The sequence below is a fragment of the Parambassis ranga genome, chromosome 2, assembly GCF_900634625.1.
Source record: "Parambassis ranga chromosome 2, fParRan2.1, whole genome shotgun sequence".
Lineage (NCBI taxonomy): Eukaryota > Metazoa > Chordata > Actinopteri > Ambassidae > Parambassis > Parambassis ranga.
The window spans coordinates 18581602-18605414 of NC_041023.1; the positions used below are offsets into that span (position 1 = coordinate 18581602).

General features: G+C 40.2%; 1 protein-coding gene across 1 annotated transcript in view; it reads right to left on the bottom strand.

Annotated features, from left to right (window-relative positions):
- The window catches only part of LOC114432507 (gamma-aminobutyric acid type B receptor subunit 1-like), a 34777-nt gene that overhangs the window by 4673 nt on the left and 6291 nt on the right, over positions 1-23813 (bottom strand). The window contains exons 3-4 of the mRNA XM_028400559.1: positions 7976-8059; positions 177-241 (exon numbers count right to left, since the gene is read on the bottom strand). Of these exons, the coding sequence (XP_028256360.1) occupies positions 177-241; positions 7976-8051 (141 nt within the window). The 5' untranslated portion in view covers positions 8052-8059. The remainder of the gene's footprint in view (positions 1-176; positions 242-7975; positions 8060-23813) is intronic.

The window sequence follows — 23813 nt, forward strand, 5'->3', positions numbered from 1 at the left end:
GACTCTGTGGGATGTGCTGGGCAGATTTTATGCACCCACAATACTGTATGGTTTAACAAAACGCAAACAGGACACAGAGGTTATTTCCCTCATACGAGACCCTTCTACAGCATGGTGAAGTCTGGCTATATGAGACTAATGTAACTGTGAGCAGAGTAGCAGATGGCATTTCTTACCTGCTCCTGAGTCAGCCCCCTGTACCTTATCCCTCCATCTCTAGGGGGGCGGATGATAGCACAACCTGAAAGAGAGACACTGTCAGACTGAAAGAATGACACTGTGAAAACTCTCCAATCAGGGGATAGACAGACGATAAACAACTCTGCTGTCCAGCCCTGAAGCTGGCTGTAGCCTCAAAACTGTGGATTAAACCACTGGTGAATAGGCTGAAACAAAAGCCACCATTTCTTCCTGTTCCAGTAGCTAGTCAAATTTTGCTAGCTGTAGGAAATAGCGATGGACACTAGGGTTAGGGTTGGGGTTACACTTACAGTGAACTGATAGCAGAATAACATTGGATTCTGTGGATGATGAAATGGGTCATAATTTCAAGTTTGAATTGGTAGTAAAAAATGATTTCTATTTTTATTAATGAATATTATTAAGTACCTATCACAAGAAAGCTGAATGTGAAACTTTAAGATAAAGTCAGTCAGCTACTGGCCCTTGAGTAAAAATACAGCAGATGCAGTGGTTACAAGGTGCAGTGTAAGAGGAGCTATACGCCATTAAAACAGCAGCATACAAGAATCCCTATTTAGACAGCCCTTCATTGGGGAAAAACATAAGTGATTATGTGTGCTTCTGTGTGCAACCTCAATGACTACACATGCTTCAAGCTCCCATGATGTTGAGAAACACTCCTGTGAGATTGTGCTAATTTGAGTGCAGAAGATGCAGTGAGATGACATTTATAAAGTGAAAAAAGAGAGAAAAGGTAAAGTAGAGAAGATTGAAGCAAGGCGTCTGGACTTGTAGAGTTTTCTAGAAGACGTTTCGCTGCTCATCCAAGCAGCTTCATCAGTTCTAACTGTTTGGTGGGGAAACATGGTTTATATGTGGTTACAGACCTCAGTGGGTGGGTCTGGGTAAAACTTTAAAAAACTTACAAACAATAGCACTAAATGTTTCCATACTTACCTGTGATGTTCTGGCTGACTGGGCCAGGTGAGTCTAACGACTGGCTAACGACTATGAAACTGCCGGAGGGGGACTGATTGACAGCCCTTTGTTCTTACTGTGAGTATGTGCAAACTTCCTGGGAATGGATGGAATCACTGCATTGTATGTGGTAGAAAGATGATGTCTGAGGCCACCACCTCTGTTAAGGGAAGGTTTTTCCAGCTTAACATGGATGGCTTCCTTAACTCCTCTTTCATACCACCTTTTCTCCCTGTCTAAAATGTGAACATTGTTGTCCTCAAAGGAGTGTCCTTTGTCTTTGAGGTGGAGGTGAACAGCTGAGTCTTGTCCTGAAGAGGTGGCTCTCCTGTGCTGAGCCATTCTTCTGTGGAGTGGTTGTTTAGTTTCTCCAATGTACAGATCAGAGCATTCCTCACTGCACTGGACTGCATATATCACATTGCTGTGTTTCTCCCTGGGAATCTTATCCTTCGGGTGAACCAGTCTCTGTCTCACTGTTGTCATAGGTTTGAAATGGACCGGGATGTCATGGTTGTTGAAGATCCTGCGGAGTTTCTCTGATACTCCTGACACATATGGAATGGAGATGTTCTTTCTCCGCCTGGTGTTGTCCTTCTTCTTGTTGTTGGGGGGTCTTGTTTTTGTGGCTTTGATGAGTGCCCACTTCGGGTAGCCACATGTTTGCAGGGCCTTCCTGATGTGGTGTTGCTCCTTCTTCTTCCCCTCTGAGCTGGTGGGTACAGTTTGTGCTCTGTGCTGCAGGGTCCTGATGACCAGTTTGTGTTCCAGTGGGTGGTGTGAATCAAACAACAGGTACTGGTCCGTGTGTGTGGGTTTCCTGTACACTTCCACATTGAGGCTCCTGTCCTCCTCAATATGTACTGTGCAGTCCAAGAAGGCCAGATTGTTGTCCCTGGTGTCCTCGCGAGTGAACTTGATGTTGTTATCCACTGCGTTGATGTGTTCTGTGAACCGTTCCACTTCGTTGGTCTTGATTTGGACCCAGGTGTCATCCACATATCTAAACCAGTGGGTGGGGGTGGTTCCAGGATAGGAACTCAGGGCTCTTCTCTCCACTTCTTCCATGTAGAGGTTGGCCACAATAGGAGACACAGGTGATCCCATCGCACAGCCGTGCTTCTGTCTGTAAAAGTTCCCATTGTACTGGAAATAAGTGGTGGTCAGGCAGAGGTCCAGCAGGTCACAGATGTGGTCTGGCGTTAGGTTGGTTCTCTCCTTGAGTGTGCTGTCTTGTGTGAGGCACGTCCTTACCATCTCTGTGGCTTCTGATGTAGGGATGCAGGTGAACAAGGAGGTGACATCAAATGAGACCATGGTGTCATCTGGGTCCATTTGGATCTTCTCCACCTTGTTCACAAAGTCCTGCGAGTTGTGAATGTGATGTGGTGTGTCACCTACCAGTGGTGTCAGGAGTTCAGCCAAGTGCTTAGCCACGTTGTATGTGACTGAGTTTGTGCTGCTGACGATGGGTCTGAGGGGGACTCCTTCCTTGTGTATCTTGGGGAGTCCATACAGGCGTGGAGTGGCTTCCCCCGGATACAGTCGAAAATAGAGCTTGCGGTTGATGATTTGGTCCTTCTCCAGTTTTTGTAGGTAGCTGACTAGTTTCTTCTTGTAGTTTCCGGTGGGGTCCCTCTACAAGTCCAGACGCCTTGCTTCAATCTTCTCTACGTATGATGACCTGGATGACTGAGAATCTTCATCAACAAAAGGTAAAGTGTTAAATGTAATTGCATGATCTAGATCACAAACATGTTAAGAGTGAAAACGAAAATGTCCAAACGTGTCCTGATTTCAATCAAAACAGAACAAATTACATACAATACATTGTATTGTATTATATGTAATGAGTTTTTTTAAAGGTTGAGGTTGTGTGCCAAAACCAAAAGTAGAGTAGCTTATGTGAACACAGACATACAGGGAGAATGACAATAGAAATACTGCATTATTCCCACATTTGTTTTTTGTGGCAGGGATTGACCAGGTTTTACTGAACTGTGCACTTCACTGTCAAAAAATATATAATATACAGAAAATATACAGAAAAAAAAGTTAGCAATAATAATGCTGTGTTTTTATTATTTATGTCTAGAACTATGTTATACTGCAAAAACACATCTATCCATCCATCTTCTGAACCCGATTTGTCCTGTAGTACGAGTGGCTGGAGCCTATCCTAGCTATGGGCACGATCACAGGGTTAACATAGACATGCCTCCTCTTTTAAGAAAATGATTTCTCACTATTTCAGATGTTGACCACTAGATGGCAACCTTAGTGTTTCCAGCACATGTAAAAGGAGCAGCTCTGGCTTGCAGCAGGAGGCTCACTCCTTATCCACATCAGTGATTTTTCTCCTGTAAGAAAGCATTCATATGAGGTTTATGTTTGTTGCTGCCAGCAGAGCTTATTTGTCAACTGAGCAATGATTTCACATGGAAAAAAACTGTGCTTTCAGCAGGATGGAAACACCGCTAATGAAGCCAGCTGGGGCTAGCAGGAAAGAGACAGATTTGCATGTTCAGGCAATCTGAGATGGATGTGTGTAAAGATTTAGACTTCAGAAAAAGCAGAGATTTGGAATGTGGGAAAGGGGCAGAGTTAATTCTGCCATCCCAATTAGTTCTGCCTCACAGGCTTTATACGTTGTAAAACTGTTTAATCAGAAGATTAGTGATTAGTAATGGCCACAAGGACTGGCTGTTTAAGCACCCGGCTGAATCAAGGCTCTACTGAATTCCTCAGAAAACACTTCAGGTTGTAATTTACAATGATGCATTCTGATCAGATGAGCTGATTCAGTTTTGTTACTTGTTTCAGTGATGCCCATGGTAATATTCCACCACATATTTAAATGTTCTACAAATGACTTGTTGTATATGCTGGTCTTAGTAAAATGCTCAGTCAAATTAATAATTGCATATTGAGATGCTGACTACTGGATTTACTGATTGTTTTAGGGAACCCATGTTTTTCCCCATGGCTAAGAAATACAGCCGCTGCTGTGTCCTGTCAAAAAGCTCTGAGATATTAAATTCTATTGACATCATGGTACAGTCATGTCAGCCAAGGAGCAAAGAAAATAATGGATTTATTCTTTGTATTTCAGCACGTAAATGGTCTGTACTTATATAGAGCTTTTCGACCTACTCAAATGTACTCAAAGCACTTTACGCTACTTCACATTTACCCTTGTGCGCACAAAAGCACACACACAAAAAGCGCAAGCACTGTCAACCAACCAAATCGTCACCCAGACAGGGCAGGGGATCAAACTGCCAGCCTCACAGCATCTCACCATCTGCATACCTTATTGGGTCTACTGCAGGGGGACAAATGGTGCCTGTACTGAAAAACTAAAAACTCTACAAAAGAGGCTGTAAGAAAGGTCTGTATAGTATAGTATATTAAGTATATATGTATATTATGTATAGTATATATAAGTATATTAAAACAAGCAAACAAGCACACATTTGCTTAAAACAAGCAAATGTGTGTGAAATGTCAAGAGGAGCAAAGTGACAGTTGGCATGAACTATACAATCCTGCAGCCACAGGAAAACACAGGTTCCAGATGGACTTTTATGTAGGGATGCACAATAACTATCGCCACCGATAATTATCGGTCCGATATTGAAAAAAATGACGTCATTCAGATAACTCCGATAATTAAAATTTTCACCGATAAAATAGAACGAAAAATAGTAATACTAAAGGGTTTGGATTTCGCACATATTACAGTACACGATACATGCTGCTGTTGCATGGCCAACCACCATAAAAACAAAGAAGAAGAAGAAAAGGGCTGTTGCCATTGGCTGTTGCCCTCCTAACCTCGGCCCTCTTCTTCTTCTTTGTTTTTATAGTGGTTTGGTAACAAACGGACTTTTTCACTGTTTCAGAGAGAGACGATGCATTTGCAATTTGCGCAAATTGTTGTTCTGCGGAAGTTTACAGCTGGCTGAGGCTTTGCTGAGCCAAAGGAGTATATCTGAGTGTGTGTCAATTGGGCGAAAAAAAACCTCTCCCAAGTCGCTACCTCCCGTCTCCGACTCCCGGCGGAGTTGCAGACACGACTAGGAGTGAAAACAGCACGGCTGCAGTCAGACATATCCACGCGATGAAACAGCACGTTTTACATGCTGAGGAGCACCAAAAGCGAGCGCTTGCAGTCTATGGAGTAGATTATCAACTACCTGCAACTCTGAGCGCAAACCAATGGACACTCGTCGATCCATGTGAACAGCTGACTAGAGACAAGACCGCTGGGCCCACGCTTCCCATGAGCCCAGACTGGAGAAGCAACAAGTCCCGTTTTCCAACCCCTGCCCATCTTGCACGTAAATACCTCTCTGCCCCTTGCACTGGCGTTGACAACGAGCGCTTGTTTTCTGCTGCTGCACATGTGATTGATGATAAAAGAAACCGAAATTTATCAATTGCATGTTTGATTTTAGTGCATTACATTTATGTCTGAAAGCTTTAATTTTGTATTATATCATGCACTTGTTAATATGACTGGGTTAACGTTGACACTGATTTGACAGTCACACATTTCATTTTGATTTCAGAGAAGTAACTGAAAAGTAACTGGAAATCATTGGTCTATTGTGCATTTAAAGCAGCCATAGGCTTTTGGTTCTGTAGAACCCTTTATTTTATTGTTAACAGAGTTTTGCTAACTTGAAATAACAATAAAGGTTCATTTGAAGAATTGGAACTATTGTTGTTTGTTATCGGTATCGGGTACAAGAAGCAGGAAGTTATCGGTTATTGTTATCGGTTGTAAAAAACAGTTATCGTGCATCCCTACTTTTATGTAGTACAGGAAGAACCACCACTGGTGTCCAGAAAGTGAACAGGATCAAGATCTTCACACCTACCAGCACATGACACTAAAATTGTCTACCAATCTATCAACACAATTTTCTATCTCACATGGCTGTCACACATTTGACCCAGAATAAAAACCCTTGGCATCCCATATATGATGCCATATGTTGTTGCAAGAGATCAATCAAAGTTAGTTAGTTTGAGAAAAGATTTTTACAACTCCTAACTGCAAACAGATTAACTACTACTGGTATATATACCTTTAGAGTAATTTGGAGCACCCAAAAACAGCCCATAATGAATGAGATTGATAGAGCTGTAGTCTAAAGATGTAATTCTGGCAAATTTACAGCTTAACAAACCTAGAAACACTATACAAATATAATGCTATAAATATTACAGAACATGCAGTAAGTCAGTTTGTTTATTTAGTTATTTGCCTTTATAACTTGATTACATAGTGTGGATTCATAATTTAGACACTGCCTTCCCCACAAAAGGATAAATGACAACACACAGGAAGGGAAAAGGTAACTCTTTGATGAAGATGTCATCCGAGCTTTGATGTAGATTGGAAGTGACCTTGATACCACCCACTACCTTACTTCATACCAAGGCCAATGGTAATCCATTAAAGCAGAAGAAATCAATCTGTCCCAGGAAGGAACCAGCTCTACGCAGCCTCCTCTGCTTGCATTTCTTATGCTCTGCCAGTTCACTGCAAAGCTCCATTTCATTGAAACAATAAGCAAAAGTCTTTTCTGTATGTCTGATTATCTCTAGTCTCTATGTCTCTTACTGCCTCCTTTCCCTTGGAATAATACATCTGGAGCCTGCCGCTCTTTTCAGGTTCAACCACACTGTAAAACCCTAATTACTAAACATTCAACGCATTTCACACTGGAGGCCAGGAAAGACGAGTAGACGTGACTCCCATAGCAAACACCCTCACCACCACACCACCACCCCCGACGCTCAGCACAAAGAGGAAATGACAGCTCACTAATCTGACGGCAGGTTTATGCCTGTATTACAGAGATCTGACATCTGCCTCTGAGCATTAGTGTCGAAGCATGAGCTGGGTTATAAAAGCACCATAATAAGCACAAGACTTTACAGCAAATATTCATTAGTGTTTTCAGCTTCCATTGGTTGCAGATTGTTTTTTAAATGCAGGGCCGGGCCTGCCTGTCATGCCGCTTAGAGGTGGGAAATGGTGCTTGACCAGTATAAGCTTCCAGAGCTGTGGCAGCAATTTCATGCTCAGAGGCTGACTGATGTGAAAGAAAGGAAAGGGTCTGAGACATGACTGTAAAATACCGAATATATACAAAGATCAGCAGCTCTAGTCCCTGCCTACAAATATTTATTTGGTGCTCTGATAGTACCTTCACAGTTGTCTGAACCCATTCAGTAACAGGTCCTCTGACTGACAGACTTTCAGTGCCTTCAAAAAACGTGCAGATGAGAAAAATGTAAATGTTCTCTCCAGATAGTTTCCAAATAGTTATAACATAAGTCCAAAAAGTAATTTTCAATAAATGTCAGCCTGACCTCAGCAGGAGAATGGAAAGGAAGATATCTGGTAGCAACCGACATTCACTTTGGCTTATGAAGTATTCAAATAAAAGAAAGCTACAAGGCGCAGGAACTCCAGCCTAATAAGTGAAAGTCTAAAGCAGCAAACACACCATACACCACTGACTGTATGCATTGACCCTTCATTTAGAGACTTAACTCAGTGTATATAAATGTTATTATGTAATTGGTAGTGTGTCTCCCTTTTGAACTTGAACCAAGTCATAACAGTATGTCAACACATAAACATACCTCACTTTCACAAATCAATGATGAGTGGACACATTCAACAACCAAGGACAGAGGACATTTTGAATTGCTATAGAAATATAGCAGTACAAAGAACTAAAGGCAATGAGTCAGAGACCAACCTGTGTGTTTGGGTCAGCAAAGTCATTACCTGCAGATGTATTATAGGCAGACACGCTGAGTAAAGGTGACAGGGCCAAGAAGATGAGAAGAAAGGACTGTGCCATCCCTCTACCTGAAAAACAAAGCAAAAGATGACCAAACTAGGAGATCTCTAAAGAACAGAAAAAAACAAATGATTCATTACATGTACATACATTTTTAATTGTTGGTTTTGTAAGTGGTATCTTCCATGGTACATACTAAAAGAGATCTAAACATGATTTCAATGTTTTTACATTTAATATTGGGATGATTCCATTGCATATATAAACAGTTTTTTTAAACTGTGAAGAGGTATTTGTCGATATTTTTGATTCTGATATTAGATGAGATGGTCTGCTGTAGCAAATATATCATGAGACAGAGTACCTGACATTAGAAAAACAAAGCAGCAGTCAGCTCTCATTTATTTGTTTTGACAGTCCTATACAAATAAAAACAAAACAGGGCAGAAGTCTTTCCCAGAGTAAGGTACTACAAACCCTACTACGATCCCCCTGCTTTGTCATTCCAAACCCCTATTCATGGCAACAAAAGTCACTGTCCAATAAATGGAAATATCTTTATTGTTTTCAATGAAGATAACATTAAAGTAATCAGACATACAGTCTAGACATTGTTAATGTGGCAAATGACTATTCTAGTTAGAAAAGAAAAAAATGAAGATAGTAATAATAACTTTGTCATTAACCTGACATGAGGGACCCAGACAAATTGTTCCAGCACCTACTGCCTGAGAACACCAACCATTGTTTCTGATAGGCTGCATGGTGTGACTGCTGTAACTACTGGCCCTCGGTCCACCACCTGGTTTAGACAAGTACAGATTACCAGCAAAGCACCACAAAGCAGGCAACAACTTGAGAATTTATGTCAAAGTTCTTGTTCCAGGTTATATAAAACCATTACTTTCCTGAGGTCCCCAAACTGGACCCCTTCCAGTTAGCGAAGACTATCAACAGAATTGGTGACAACAGGCAGCCCTAACTAGTCCAACAGACACAGTTGTCCCTACTCCCACAGCAACATCGGCAGGATGGCCTAAATTACATGCTTTTCTAAATCTACAAAGCACACGTGTGTGTGGTTAGGCCAATTCCCATGCACCCTCTACAACCCTAGTCAAGAGCTGGTGCAGTGTTCTACAGCCAGGATGGAGGAAATCATCTTAGGTGTGAGATTCAGCTTCTGACTGATCCAGCACCACTGCATAGACTTATAGTGGGGAGGCTGAAGAGTGAGACTCCTCACTGGAGAGCAAGGTATGATGAGAATCAGCAGCTCTAAATGTGAGGACAGGGCACTTAGCTGGGAAAGGGTGTATAGGTTGGGGGAAGAGTTACTGTCTCAAATAGAGAAGTGTCTCCGAGCCTTGTTCACAGATCCTGGAGTTGACTGCAGTAATGCAAGCTCTCCTCTGGTCTTATGTGGTTAGGAGAGCAAAGAAAAGAGAAGGAAGAAAAGGCAAGGTTCTTGATTTACTGGCCTATCTATGTTCTCATGTTCACCTGTGGTAATGAGCTGTGGGCAGCGACCAAAAGATTTAGAACGTGAATACAAGCAGGTCAAATGCGTTTCCTCAACAGGGTGGCCGGATTCTCTCTTAGTGACAGGGTGAAGCCACACCTGGGCGTCTCCTTGATGAGATGTTTCGGGCATGTGCACGTTGGAAGAGGCACCAGGGCAGACCTGTGACTATATATTCAGATGGCCTGAGAATGCATTGACATCCTCCTGGAGTAGCTGAAGGATTTGGCTGGGAAGAGGGAGGTCTGGGCTTCACTGCTGCTGCCCCTGCCACTGGATCCCAGTGGAAGTGGAAGACAATGCAGAGAAAAGAACTGAAAAAATGTAAAGATATTTTTCTACTTTACTCATAAATGACTGGTGCATGTTATTAATTTACTACTTACATTATATAATCATTTATTTGCCTTGATTGTGATTACTACTTTTATATTGTACTCAGAAGATCAAAATACATTGCTGTATGTATGGTAGAACAGACCTCACTTAAAACTCAGGGCTCATTGCCTTTGGTGTGAGATTGCATGTAATGTATAATATTTTATTTATCTGAAATATTAAGGTCCAATACTGCACCTAAAATAAAACTATTCTCCAATAGCATCATTAGGCTACAGCATTCTATACTGAAAAACGACCCGTCATACTCATAATGGCTTACTGTACAATATAGTTTGACGGACCACTGCAGTCTGAAAAAATATTCATATATGTGTTTAGAAAGCACATAACCTGAATGAGCTCTTCACTGACTCAAGATGGCAGTATATTAGGAAGCTGTCAACCTACAGGTTTGCATTAGCCAGCTCATAGCACCACACATATTACTTCATTCAGCAGGTGTAATTACAGTATTATCAAAGGGCCTGTTCACCTATTTGGACCCAACAGTGGTGGCTTGATTAAAGGCAGGGTCAGAATGTGACTAAAAAAATGCTGCTTAGGTTTTCCCTTTTCAATACTTCCCATCTAGGAGACTAGAAATTTAAAAACATCAGAAATGGTGAAAAGGTACAGAGTGAGACAGCAGCAACAGAAGCAGTGACTGACTAATGTGATATCAGACTCCAGAAACTGCATGTAAATGATCCAACGCTCCCACACAGCTTTTCAGACAGCTGAAATCTGGAGAATCCTATAGGCTTTGCTTTACTTTTCATTTACCTGCTTCATGCCCCCCCTGCTACTGTTCACATAATGGAAGATGGAATGGACTGGGGATTTTGATTAAACAATGTTTTCATTACCTTGGTCATCACTCAGTCTGCCACAAAACGGTGAAAAATGAATTTCAGCTTTATCTCATCTGAAACAATGTAAGAACTACCGTATTTTCTAGTGTCCAAATGCAGCCATATCTATCTGACTCCATGACTAAATGACTATGACTGGAGTGTGCAACTGCTTTCATAGCTGCCTGCCCTGAAGGGAAATGTGAAATGGCTGAAATAGCAAGGGTTCCTGTTGCAAGACTGTTACAGTGCTCCTGCAGTGCATGCAGTTGGCAAAGCCTCAAAGAGAGATACTAAACAGAGCTGTTTTTATGTTGGTACAAAATAAATTTAATCCATTTAAAAGCCACTGAGGAGAAGAGTTTCAACATTTGTCTAAGACATGCTTATTCTGTCACTACATCACTACTTCATTTCACAGTAGGCAGCCCCATGGAATTAAGGATAAATATACACACACATTCACCCTACTAAGTGCATTACAGCACTCAAAACCTCATTTAAAACAATGTAGTACGAAAGTTAATTCTAACATTACATTTCCATTATATCCATCAAGAAATGTAAGTTCCATTGTTGTATTTCCACTATTAAACTATTGTAGTTATCTTTTGAATGTGTCCACATTAGATATAGTAGTGTGTCTGGAAGCTGACCAGGTTAGACAGGTATCTCAGTACAGAATTAAAACAGCCCCAATTAGAGGTTCTGAAAAAAATATCAAACTATAACTTTTCATTTCCCTGGAGAGCACCAACACAGTAAATCTAGGAACAGAAGAAGGCAGGCTGACTATAAAAATGAACCTAGTGCTGGATAATTGTGTTGCCTGGCAACCATTCACACTCTCTGCCGTGTGTGTGTGTGTGTGTGTGTGTGTGTGTGTGTGTGTGTGTGTGTGTGTGTGTGTGTGGAGGGTTCTCCACATTTAACCACCAATGATGGTTTGTCTCCTCTAGTAACCATCACCACATCATCTCCCTGCACTGACAGGCTGAAAAAACATCACACACCACTTCTTCTCTGCTTTTATGATCACACATGCTGAATATCAGAGGCCATGGTCCTATGTGCTCTCTCTTTTACACACATATACACAAGACCACTGTTTACAGCATGATCACTGAAAATTCTGGATTCTGTGTGCTCCTCTTGTTATTTCCAAACCTATTCATCCAGCAGCTAGGAGCAGCAACTAAAGATAAAATCTAGTGCCACAAGTAAAAATAATATAAAGAATATAAAATTTGCTGTATATACCTTGTTCAGTTAAATCCATCATTGAGAAATGAAAGCAGCAAGTGAAAACAAAACAAAACATTTTTTTAAGTCTTACTTGTTATTTTTTTTTTTTTTTTTTATCATCGTGAGTTTACTCTTGATATTGTTGTAACAGTTCTGGAAGTGTTTTCCGAAATGGTTTCACAGCACATTTGACACTAGAGAGAGTAATTTGTTTACAGAAGATTTTAAACATATTGCTAATCCTTATATAATGTTGCTGCTCCCCATGTTTTAGTTGATGAGATGGTAATTCATTAAAGCTAATGAAAGAGATTAAAATACAACCTCACTGTGAGTCACAGTGTCTATACTGTCCACAATAGCTGCCAGTGTTCTGTGAGATGCTGCAGCCAATGGAAGCAGCCAAGCTACTCTTGTTGATGTAAGCCGACGTCAGCGCCTGGTGGCAGAAGTACAGGAGAGGTTGGCTGATACAAGTTTCTCTTTTCTCCTTCCCATGGAGCATCACTGCAGCTCAGTCGAGTACCACGGCAGACAGCAGTTTTTCAAACAAACACTTCAAAATTCATGGCACGCATCCTTTTTGTTGTCAGGATCAGAGAATCGAACGATCTTAACAAGTTGTCCCAAATCTACGAGCAGCACACTGACAGCACCTAAATTTTCTTCCGATCAGTTAGGCCTGATGAAGCCACTTAGAAGAGCAGTGAAACCTCTTTAAGGGACTCAGAAGAGTCCAGTTGCCCTTTGATTGTTACTGTTTTGATGCATGAAGCCTAAATGAGGAATGCCCTCACATTTTGACATCATCAAAAAAAATCTCTTTATTAGAGACCAGTTTTTCTTCACATGTGCTGACCATGTCATTTGACACTTGTTAATTGTTTAAGGAGATGTAATGAACAAAAGCTGAGTTCTGAGTAAAGGCAGTTCTGACTTAGTTTTACTCTGACTTTGCAGCTATGTGGAAAGATGCTCTGCATACAAAAGTCCTGGAAAGCAGCTTTAAATATTCAGTCTGCCAACACCTTCGCTTCCTTATCAACACTGTTTTTATCTAGAGACAACTTTAAACAGCTCTGGTCCTTCTAGCTGAAGATAAATCTCTTTGGATTCTGAGGAAAACTCCAAAATGCATATTCCCATTTCATCAAAATCACCAGGGATGTCTGAGTTCAGAGGGAAAGAGCAGCTCCAGGACGTGACTAGACATGAGGCAACAGAGGGGAAACGGCCTCAACGTGAATCCAATAAAACTCTGCACATTAGCCAGACGATAATGTGTTCAGATTCAGCTCTCATTGTCCACCCACACCCAAGTGGCACATAGCATTCTGAAACACACACACACACACAAGTACTTTAAATGAGACAAACCAAAAGCCATGGTCACACTTGTTTTACTGTTAACATAGTCATGTTCAAAAGTTAATATCCCCCATTTTAATCTTATGTTTTTGTAGGGAAAAATACATAATAAAGATCTTCTGGTTGTAGAACCTTTTTCACTGTGCCATTATTTATCTAGTAAAAATGAAACCAAAAATAAAAAAAAAATTAAAAAGTACCCCCATGACTCATAGCTTTTAGATCCACCTTTAGCAGCAATAACTTGAAGTAATGGTTTCCTGTATGACTTCATCAGTCTGTCACGTTATTGTGGAGGAAATTATGGTCCAAATTATGGTTCTTGGTTTTTTTAGCATTTCTCTGATCTGATCTGTCTCTAATGTTTCCACTTGTGAATAATCTTTCTCACTGTAGAACGTTGAACTCCAAATGGTTTGAAATGGTTTTATAAGTCTTTCCAGATTGATGTGCAGCAACAGTTGCTTCTCTAACACCATTGTTTATGATCATTTTTTGTCCTTTGGGCTTGATTTTTGCTAAATGAAATAATGGCACTGTAAAAGAAGCAATAACAAAATATGTTGTTGTTTAAAGTTGCATCTGCCTGACACCACCTACCATCAGATGTGTTTTTATGATGCTCTTACAAAAGCATAGAATTATGAGAGAGTACTAACTTTTGAACATGTCATGTAATTGTACCTAAACCAATAACGTTGACCCATGCGTCCGCTACAAATCATTTCCTTCCTGTTGAATGCTTTCCAAACCTCCTGACTGTGCTGTTTGAACAGGCCCGGCAGTCGTAATCTGCTGAACTCTGAGATAGAGCTCTTTGTAATATGACAGGAAAGGTAATGTAATTTTCCCTCCTTCCAATCTGATACCGAAAAGATGAAAGAGATCTCCTCTCCTGCAACAATATTATGCAAACAAGGGCAAGCGAAAAGGGAAGGGGTGGGGCGGGTGGGGGTGCTGCCCAAGATAGGGAACAGCAGAAAGACAGAAAATAATGAAGATTGAGGAACAACAGCATGGAAAGGAAAGCGCTGCTTTGCTCTGCACACAGATGAACAGAAGGGAACCTCAGGGTGTTGTTTAGTGAAAGTTAGTATGTTATGACTACTAGCAGAAGAGCTTACAGTGAGTCCCTAGTCCACATCAGAGGATACAGACTGAGCTACAGGAAAACAGAAATAACTCCATCTACTGCTGCTGGTCATGATGAATATTAAAGGAAAAAGAACTTGCATAAAATCTAATAAATAACTGTAATCATTTATTTTCTGCAGCAGCTTCTGCTGTTCTTGAACAGTCACCTTGGGTTAACAGTGGTTGAACCTTGTACTGTTAGGCTGTGTGGAGAAATGTAAAATTTGAATGAAGTGCTCTTTTAGAGTCAGGCTGGCCTGAGGCAGGACTCAAAGACTTCAAAGCCATAACAGTCTCCACAGGTCCCCAACCTGGAGCAGAACAAACCAGCTCTGTTCAAACACACAGAACAAGGACGAGCAATAAGCACCCTCAGAGGGCAAAAAGAGCACTGTGTGTTTCGCCGGCCTCAAACTTATTCCTTACTGAGGGGATGCAGCATGTTTTACAACAGGAAGAAATGGCTTGTTGTGTGTTACCTGAAGTTTGAAGTGATGCTTCACACTATACAGTGTTGGTTTGTAAAAGTGAAACAGACTCATAGACTTAATAAAACCATGTTATCATGAATTATAGCAGAAACAGACAAAAACACTCATTCATTAAATGAAGAGCCTTCCAGGACAGACCAGGTAAGGCCATTTACATTTTAATCAGTTCTTTTGTAGGACTGTAAAAATGAGTCAGCAAACCAACTCCACAGCTGAGGACAGGACTGTCAAATCATGGCAGGAAAAGATGAGATAACACATTACTAATGCATATGGGAGAACAAAAGAAAGTTCAGTGTGATGTAACGGTCACATAAATTAGTAAGTTTGACTTTTAGGTCTTTTAGATAAAATCTGTCAATGTTCAAAGCTGATATCTGATATACCAGTACAACTTTACTTGTGTAGTCAGGAAATAAAATGGTTAGTTGTGATAACCACTAAAACTGCTTGCTTGAATGGAATACTCTGCACTAAGGGATAGCAAAGCAGAGGGATATGGCAGAGGGAATACATGGGATAGCTAAGTTTGAATGATTCTGAACCAAATCTTTATTTATCATTCTTCCCAGTGATTATTTCCCAGATATAATGAGTTACCCCCAGGCTGGGTCCTCCTAATATCCTAATACAAAGTGATTTTACAGCTTTTGTTGCTCATCAAATCAAATCCTGAATTCCAATTTTTAATCAGATTTAAGTCACGTCTGTATGTGGTACAAAACTGTATATCTGATTAGTGGCCATGCAACATAAGAACAGATATATTGGAATCCATGTGGTTTTGTTGCCTATGTGAAGTATTTGCTGTGTGTCATCAACCTGCAGTTCAGTCTCACAAATATAACAGTTTTGTGGTTCATGGCCCAGATGATACATGGGTAAGAATCGATGTATTTGTGCACGCCATTTCAGAGGACAGCGTTATTCATGCTGAACAAGTCTGGTACAAGACCAAAGCAAGACTTGTTATTATAAATATAAACATCTGACATATTTGATTTTGCATCTCGGTGAAGATACCTCAGCTCACCTTCAATACAGCAGTCAGGCTCTAGTTCATTTTATTAGACAAGGGTGGTAATGATGAACATCATGCTCGTGTTGTGTTCTTATCACAACAGACAATAAACAACCATCATCACTCTTCTCCTCAGTGCTCTGCGTATCCTTGTAGCAGTAACCTAATCAGCATGCTGCATACAACCTAAGCAATTCTATAATTCACACTTCTGAATGTGACATGATAGGGAAATGCTAAAAGGCAAAAGCCTGAAATGCATTATCAATATCCAGCAATAAAGTGTTTAATTAAGGTTATGTTTAGCTTATGTAATTACTAGAACTATGATGCTATAACTTTTCCTGCTTGTTAAGTATTTAAATGAAACATTCTCTGGTGGAGCTGGTGTTCTGAGAGAGAAAGGAGAGTGGCCATGTGTTTGGCGGGTTGGAGAGCTCCCATCCTGGCTGCATGTCAGCAGCAGCATCCTGAACATGAAGGACTATTTACAGGCAGAGTGGTCTCTCTGATTTGAGCCTTCAATAATGCCTCAAAAAGGAAACATACAACCAGAAATATTTTCATTTCACATAAATGCCTCTGCAAAATGTCTTCCTCTGACAGTGCCTCTACAGAGAAATAGGAGGGAAACGCACCAACCCACAGTATGCACAGTAGGCCCTTGAGGAGAAAGGGTGTCATTGGGCTGTTTGGAACGCAGCCTGGTTCTACAGACCTTGGCACTTTTTGACTAAACTATAACAGCCAGACCTAATGTTTTTCTACATAATTATGTCACCAGACTCCACCGACTTTCTTTTCAGCCATCTGTCAACTTTGGGCTTAAAGGCATTGTTTGGCATACATATGATTTTGATGTGAGCAACCTGCAATCTGACCACCAGCTAATGCTATATGCTTTAGTATATAGTAAGTATAGTAAGTATAATAATCATATAGAAGTGCATCGGAACAACAGACTGTGTGTGCAACATAAATGACCTAAAATTACAGGGCCAGATCAGCATAACAATAATGCTAAATAACAATGATTCATCCTGAACATCTCTGTTAAAAGAAATAGAAGCTAAACAGAAGAGATTGGGAAAAAAACACAAGCACAAGAATCACAGTGAGGACTATTCTGTTGTGCTGACAATGAGCACCAAAAAATGTATTTATCCTGCCTTTGTCAGGCCACACAAAAGACCTGCAGAAGCGGTTGCTCAGAGACTATATTAATCTCACCTGCCTTGTCACAAGCATAGACCTTTGAATAACTGAACAAATCTGACCTCATACTGGTCTGGTCTGGAACATGGTCTGGAATCAGTCAAGAACATAAGGTCTGGACCACCGTCAATTTAGCTGTCAAGTGAGTGCATTGACATCAGTTCAGTGAAAGTGCAATTTTTAATCACAATCACATTGTGACAGAGACGCTACAAGGTCTCGCTAAATACCTTCTGCTCTATAAGAAGAGGAGTAATCAGAATCAGAATCGGAATTACTTTATTTATCCTCGAGGCAAAATTCTTTTTTGTTAAAGACAAATAGAAATCAAAGATAAATTATAAATATGAAATTGAAATATATAATAAATATCTAAATACCTAGATAGCGTTTAAATCCCTGTGTTGTATCTAAAGAAGAACATGTTTACTATTGTATAAAAACCTTTACATAGTAAAGAGCATGACATGAATGTACCAGTATGAATGTACAGTGTCTCAGTGACAGTAACAGTATAGTATAGTAAACACTATATGAATTAAGTCTTTTCAGAAACTGATACACACGAGCTGTAGTCATTAACTGCATAGCATAGCCACTTGCAACATGTTAATGCCAATATTATGTAATTACCTTCTTATAATACGGGTCACTGTTCAGCCAGCTCTGATATAGTCAAGTCAGTCTGTACATAGTTAGTCAAGTTAGTCATAGTAGGTCTGCGTGCTCCACTGTTGGCTACAGCTTCTGTGAACACTATCATCACCCCGTGCCTCTCTGCCTCACTGAAGAAAAGGCAAACAGCTCTGATAGCATAACAACCGACCCAACAGCTGATCCAAACAACTTCACACTTCACAGCACTTACCTGTGTGAAGCATAGATGAACGGTTGTCAAGAAAAGTGAATTTCAGACATCCATACAGACTGATTCAGTGCTTTATATGAAGACATATTAGGCCCTTGTTTCTTCAAGTGCTCAAGGGTTTTTTTCTTGTAATTCCACTTGCCTTATGAGGCAGGGTACATCCAGGTCATCCATTGCCTTAATATCTATTTTTTGAGAGTTTGCTATAGTCACTACTACTAATACTTTGGGATATAAAAATGTATGAATATAAATAACACTCTTCTGAATGCATTATTTCTCTGCACTTTGGCTAAAACAGCTCCTGACTGACAGCTTTCCTGAGTACCGTATTTTCCGGACTATAAGTCGCACTTTTTTCATCCTTTGGCTGGGTATGCAACTTATACTCAGGTGCGACTTATATATATAAAAATATATAATTAGTCAGCCTTGTGTCCCATTACAAATTCAATGGTAGCTCTTCCACCTCCAGGCTGCATTCCGAGCATAGGTGACATACACGTTTAAGGAACGTGTGCTTGCAGCCGAGACTCAGACCTCATCCGGCAATAAGAAATTCTATTTTCTGGCTGGTCGATTGGTCGCTAATTCCAGACAGCTATATGAGCGCACAGTAGTCTGCCTTTTACTCATTTATAGGATAGTTTATAGGAATTTCTGTGCGGTAAGGCTAATTATTTCTCTACGTGATAACTTGTCTCACTCTCAATGCATGAGCACCACTTAAGTTGAGGGAAATTCAAAAGGGCAACGTAACGCTAAAAACGTAGTGATTTATGTAGGCCCGCCTCTAATGGTTGGCAACAGAATAGACACTGCATTGTGTTTATTACCGACAGTGAACAAACACGCACAGGCACGTTTTACTATATTTATTTCAGGAATCTGACTGTACAGAAAATCTAAAGTCTGTAACCTGTGACCCAAAAACAATATTTCAGAGCTCCCACTAAATGTCTCAAAGTAGGCTTTCAGGGGAGCGCGTATCCTTTTTTTTTTTTTTGGTTGTTGCGACTAATAGCCCGGTTTTTTTTTTCTGCATTGCGCATTTTTTGGCTGGCTTATACTCTGGTGCGACCTATAGTCTGGAAAATACAGTAATACAGTGAATCACCCCAATGGAAATGTGTTCCCATCACAACAAACTGAATTCACACAATGCATTGCTAACATGTTTGGAATGTCAATTCTTACTCAAGTACATACTGATTTATTATTATTGTTCAAGCTCAGGGTCAACTAACATAGTACAATAAATCAGCACACTACTGAAAGACTGCAACAATGACCATCACTGGTGGCTGTGTTTATTATCATGTATTCTTCCTCTGTACAGCAAATCAGTGCCATGAGCAAAGACAGACAGACAGATAAAAACTGATCCTGCTGCTTTACACCCCAAAGCTGATGGAGGAGGGGAGCTTAGAGTGGGTGTGAGAGAAGGACATAGGTCAGAACCAAGGTTATCATTTATCTCTTGAAATACCTGTCACCTTCTAAAGCTTGCAGCCAACGAGAAAACACCAAAGCCCTTTTCCTTCTGAGGGAGACAACTTGCAGATAAAGTGTGGATTTAGTCTAATCTGCTGAGCTAGAAATAGTCCCATCACATACAATTAAATCCATCAACATAAAACCCAATCAATTCTCACGCATGTGCTTTTTTTTCCTTCTTCTTCATGGCTACTCTGTACATTTTTTTTCACAGAATGTATTTCATCAAGAGGTTGCAATTATCAAAATGACTTCTCTTCAATTAATATAATAGTCTTCTTCCAACTATAAAAATGAAATATTTACAAAATAAATTACTAATAAGACAAGCCATTCAAACAGGTAGTTTTTCTATGAACAGTAAAATAGGTCAAACATGAATAGGATTTTGTTCTGTGATGAGCAGTGACTCCATTTCACATGGAAATGAAGGGGAAAATGCACAGGAAAATGTCTGAGTGTGTGGCACAGTATTGCTGCTACTGATTGTGTTAAGGGAGGGGCTTCTCTTCACACAACAATATGACAATTTTATAGGTGATGCTGAGCTGCCCCGCCATCATGTGTTGCACCTGTGTCCTGTTGGCTGTGTGTGATCAATCACACATTCGCTACTTGCAAACTTACTTAGTGGGGCATTTACTGTAGGGGACTATGTAGTGACCTTACAAGCAAAATGAAAGGAGAAACAAAAGTACAAAAAGTACACACTACTGCACAATTTGCCTTCTTGCCACTGGCTAAATAAATACTGAGCAGAATGATGACAGTTACATAATACTTCCCATCAGGTGTAAACTACTTTTCACAATCCATTGTGGGAAAATTAAGTCCACTATATAGGGTTTAATGATTCTCATGACACATTTAGACAGCACTGCAGAAAGGTGAACGCACCATGCACACACGAACACACGGTGAATAGGGGTAATTTCAGACACAGCCATTGTCTTCCCTCTTCACTATGAACATGATGTGCTTTTCCCCTCACCACTCAGTCAGATTGTCTTTGTGGAAAGCCTTCTAGTATTTCATTCCGAGTGTGTTCCTAGTATTTTGACCTTGCCAGACTTTGACCACAATTTTGCATTCTCCTTGTGGAGTATCGACTTGCCTCTTAGGATTCGTTTGTCACATGGACTGCTTGCCTGTTTTACTTAACCTGTTGCAATAAATACTTCAATCAATTCCTGTTAAAAGTCTAATATAGTCTCTCTTGACGCTAAAAGTCTGTGCATGTGACCATCCTAGTGAAACTGAACACTGGCTTTAGGTCCAAGTTCCATGTATGCTGACATTGTCCCTTGGTTATTAGAAGACAGCAAACAGTGCCCAAGAGACATTTGGGGGCGGCATTGGGGCTACAGTCTGATACCATTTGTGGAGTCATCATTGGTGAAGTTGGTTGTTCAGAATGGGCCAGAATTACCATTTGGCCTTTTGACCCTCTTTGAATTGACAATTCCAGCAGAAAAACTAAAAGAGTTTGCCTTGAGGTGGATTTGAGAGTACACAACAGAAAGGTGTGCCTAAGTGAGCGTTTGGACTGAGGCAGGCCATGGAGTCCAGCTCAGTCCAAATCCAAGTTGACTGCAGCTGATCTCATTGCCCAGCCCCCCATCAGCTGATGGTTCAGCTGATTCCCTTTTACACATCTGACAGGTCAGGCTCACACAGGGGTGTCTGATTAAACTGCTTTAGCCTGTCTACCCCTCTTCTGCAAGCCCATTTGAATCCACCTCCACCACACCTCCTCCTTAAAGTGTTCTTTTTGCAAACATGTTTGTGTGGGTAAATTAACAGATGTGACATCCATCTAGGGCCCCATACGATTATTAAAAATAAAGATTAAGATTAAAGACAGTGTCCAAAACTTGTTTCAAGGTGTTTGGAATGGGAGAAAAAAGTGACCTTAAAAAAAGTGACCTGATTGTATCTGCAAATCTTCTGCACAATCATATGCGCATAAAATGGATTACCTTAGCCTAAAAAAACATTTGCCATCACCCAGTAAGGAGGCACATGGGTCTCTGAAGCACAACAATGACTCTACTTGTCCAAATTGTTTAGTTAAAACCTGAAGTTAATCCTCACATCCAATATTTTCTTTCACTTATTGTTTTTTGCACATATGTTGTAGCACTTTGGTCAACAAGGTTGTTTTTAAAATTAAGATTAAGTTTAAGATTATGTCCCACAGTGGGGAAATTGTGTTTTTGCAACAGCAAGTTAAGATTTTGATTAAAATAATGAAACAATCTACAACTTAACATAATTCAGTTATGAATAACACAAGCTGGCCCTAACTTTAAATCTAACTAATCTGAGAACTTGCAAAAGATGCCAGCAAATGATTTAAAGGAGACTCTCATCAACATGCTTCAACATAACAAACCATCATCAATTTTCTACTTGCAGTGATGTGTATTACTAAAAAAGGGGCACTGCTGATAAAGATATATATAGAGAGAGGAAATTGTTATACATATAATACACCTTGCATACAAAGACTACATACAAACTGCTGAATTTTATGAAAAGGTAAACTTGATATAGATATCAAGTTGCCTTGAATTAAAAAAAATGCATCCTGATGTGACCTCATCTTACCAACTTCTCCTTTGACAGTGTGCTGATAGGAACATCACGGTGTTCAGCACATCAGTCAGCCTGCGTTTAAATCTAAATTAAATCTCCCAGCTAAAGCCACCTATTATACCTGTTCTCCAAGAGCTCACATTCACAATTATAAAGCAACTCAAGGACCATGAGCTCTTATCACCCCCTTCTTCTATTGAAAGCTCTGCACAACAGCTACATAAAAAAGGCCAATTGTTTTTTGGAAAGATTCTGCTATTTGTTGACTTCTTCAGTAAGGTGTTGCCAACACATTCACAGCCTCAAAGTGCTGCAATGAGCCTGATAATACTGATTCAAATACATTCTCAAGCCTTTGCACGGGGACATTGACAAGGTGGCTGACTGAATGCCATATACTGAATCTGAAACATAACAACCAATCAATTGGAGAATTGACCACTGAAAATCCTGTAATGTTCTCTGCAGTTGAAAAGTTAGGTGTGCAGCTTTATGATTAGACATGAAATGTGTCTCCACCCAACTTTCCCATAGACATGTAAACCTTGTAAATGATGCATATGATCCATAATGTTGACAGTATATCCATTCCTGTCTGCTTTCCCATAGAGAACCTATATCTCATGAACTACCTGTAAATATGTTTCCACACATCTATGCAGTTGTGTACTGTGTCAAGTCCATGTTGAGGTCAATATTTTTTAAATCCAGTATGCCAGCCAGCTCTTTGTACATCTGTCCACCTCTTTCTAAGTAAAACATGCAGCAGCAGAATTATTTGATTACTTTCAGCATCAGGGGGCAATTTGAGCAGAGGCCATTTTATGTTGTTTTCAGTGGCACAGTTCCTAGATGCCCTTAACTTGACCATTCTGTCTTCCAAAACTAAAGCAGCTGCACCCCTTAGTTTGTGAACCAATCTCTTTGAGCAATTGATTAAATGTGTAATCTCTACACTGTTCTCTGGAGTGGGGTTGCTGTTTTGTTTCTATTAAAAAGCCCTGAGAGGCTACTTTCATAATGTGCTGTGCAATATTTACACAAATTTCTGGCCAAATAAACAAATACTGTACACCCCTAAAAGAAGAAATACATACACATGGTGCAGCCTGCTCTCATGCATTTTTCACTAAAAATACAGTAAAGCATTTACATTGTTTGTCATTAACCTTTTGACTTAATAGCTAAATAGAAGGAGAAGACACTACACATCTCACAATTATTATGTGCTAGACTTCTACTCAAAGGACAGGGCCATCATACATCCTGTGTCATAGCTTTTATCATGCAGACACTGCACAGAACCACAGAGAAGAATAAAGGCCACTGTCAAAAATGGGCTTCTTACCTAGAAATTATGATTTTAATTTCAGAATTTAGACTTTAATTTGGGGTTTCCCGCTTACTTTATTAATGTTACAGTCAGTGTATCTCTGCAACGTTTTACTGCAGTTGTGGCACTATGCCAATGCAGTGCCACTGTATTGGGACAGATGCTGCCAAAACTGCAGAAAAGAAGGAAGGCCATCATGTGTCAACTGGGCTGTGAGTACAAGCTGCTACACATCAACTGCCGTTTCTGTACAACTGATATACAAGTGATTCTTCTCCTTTACTGAATGCAGCTATCT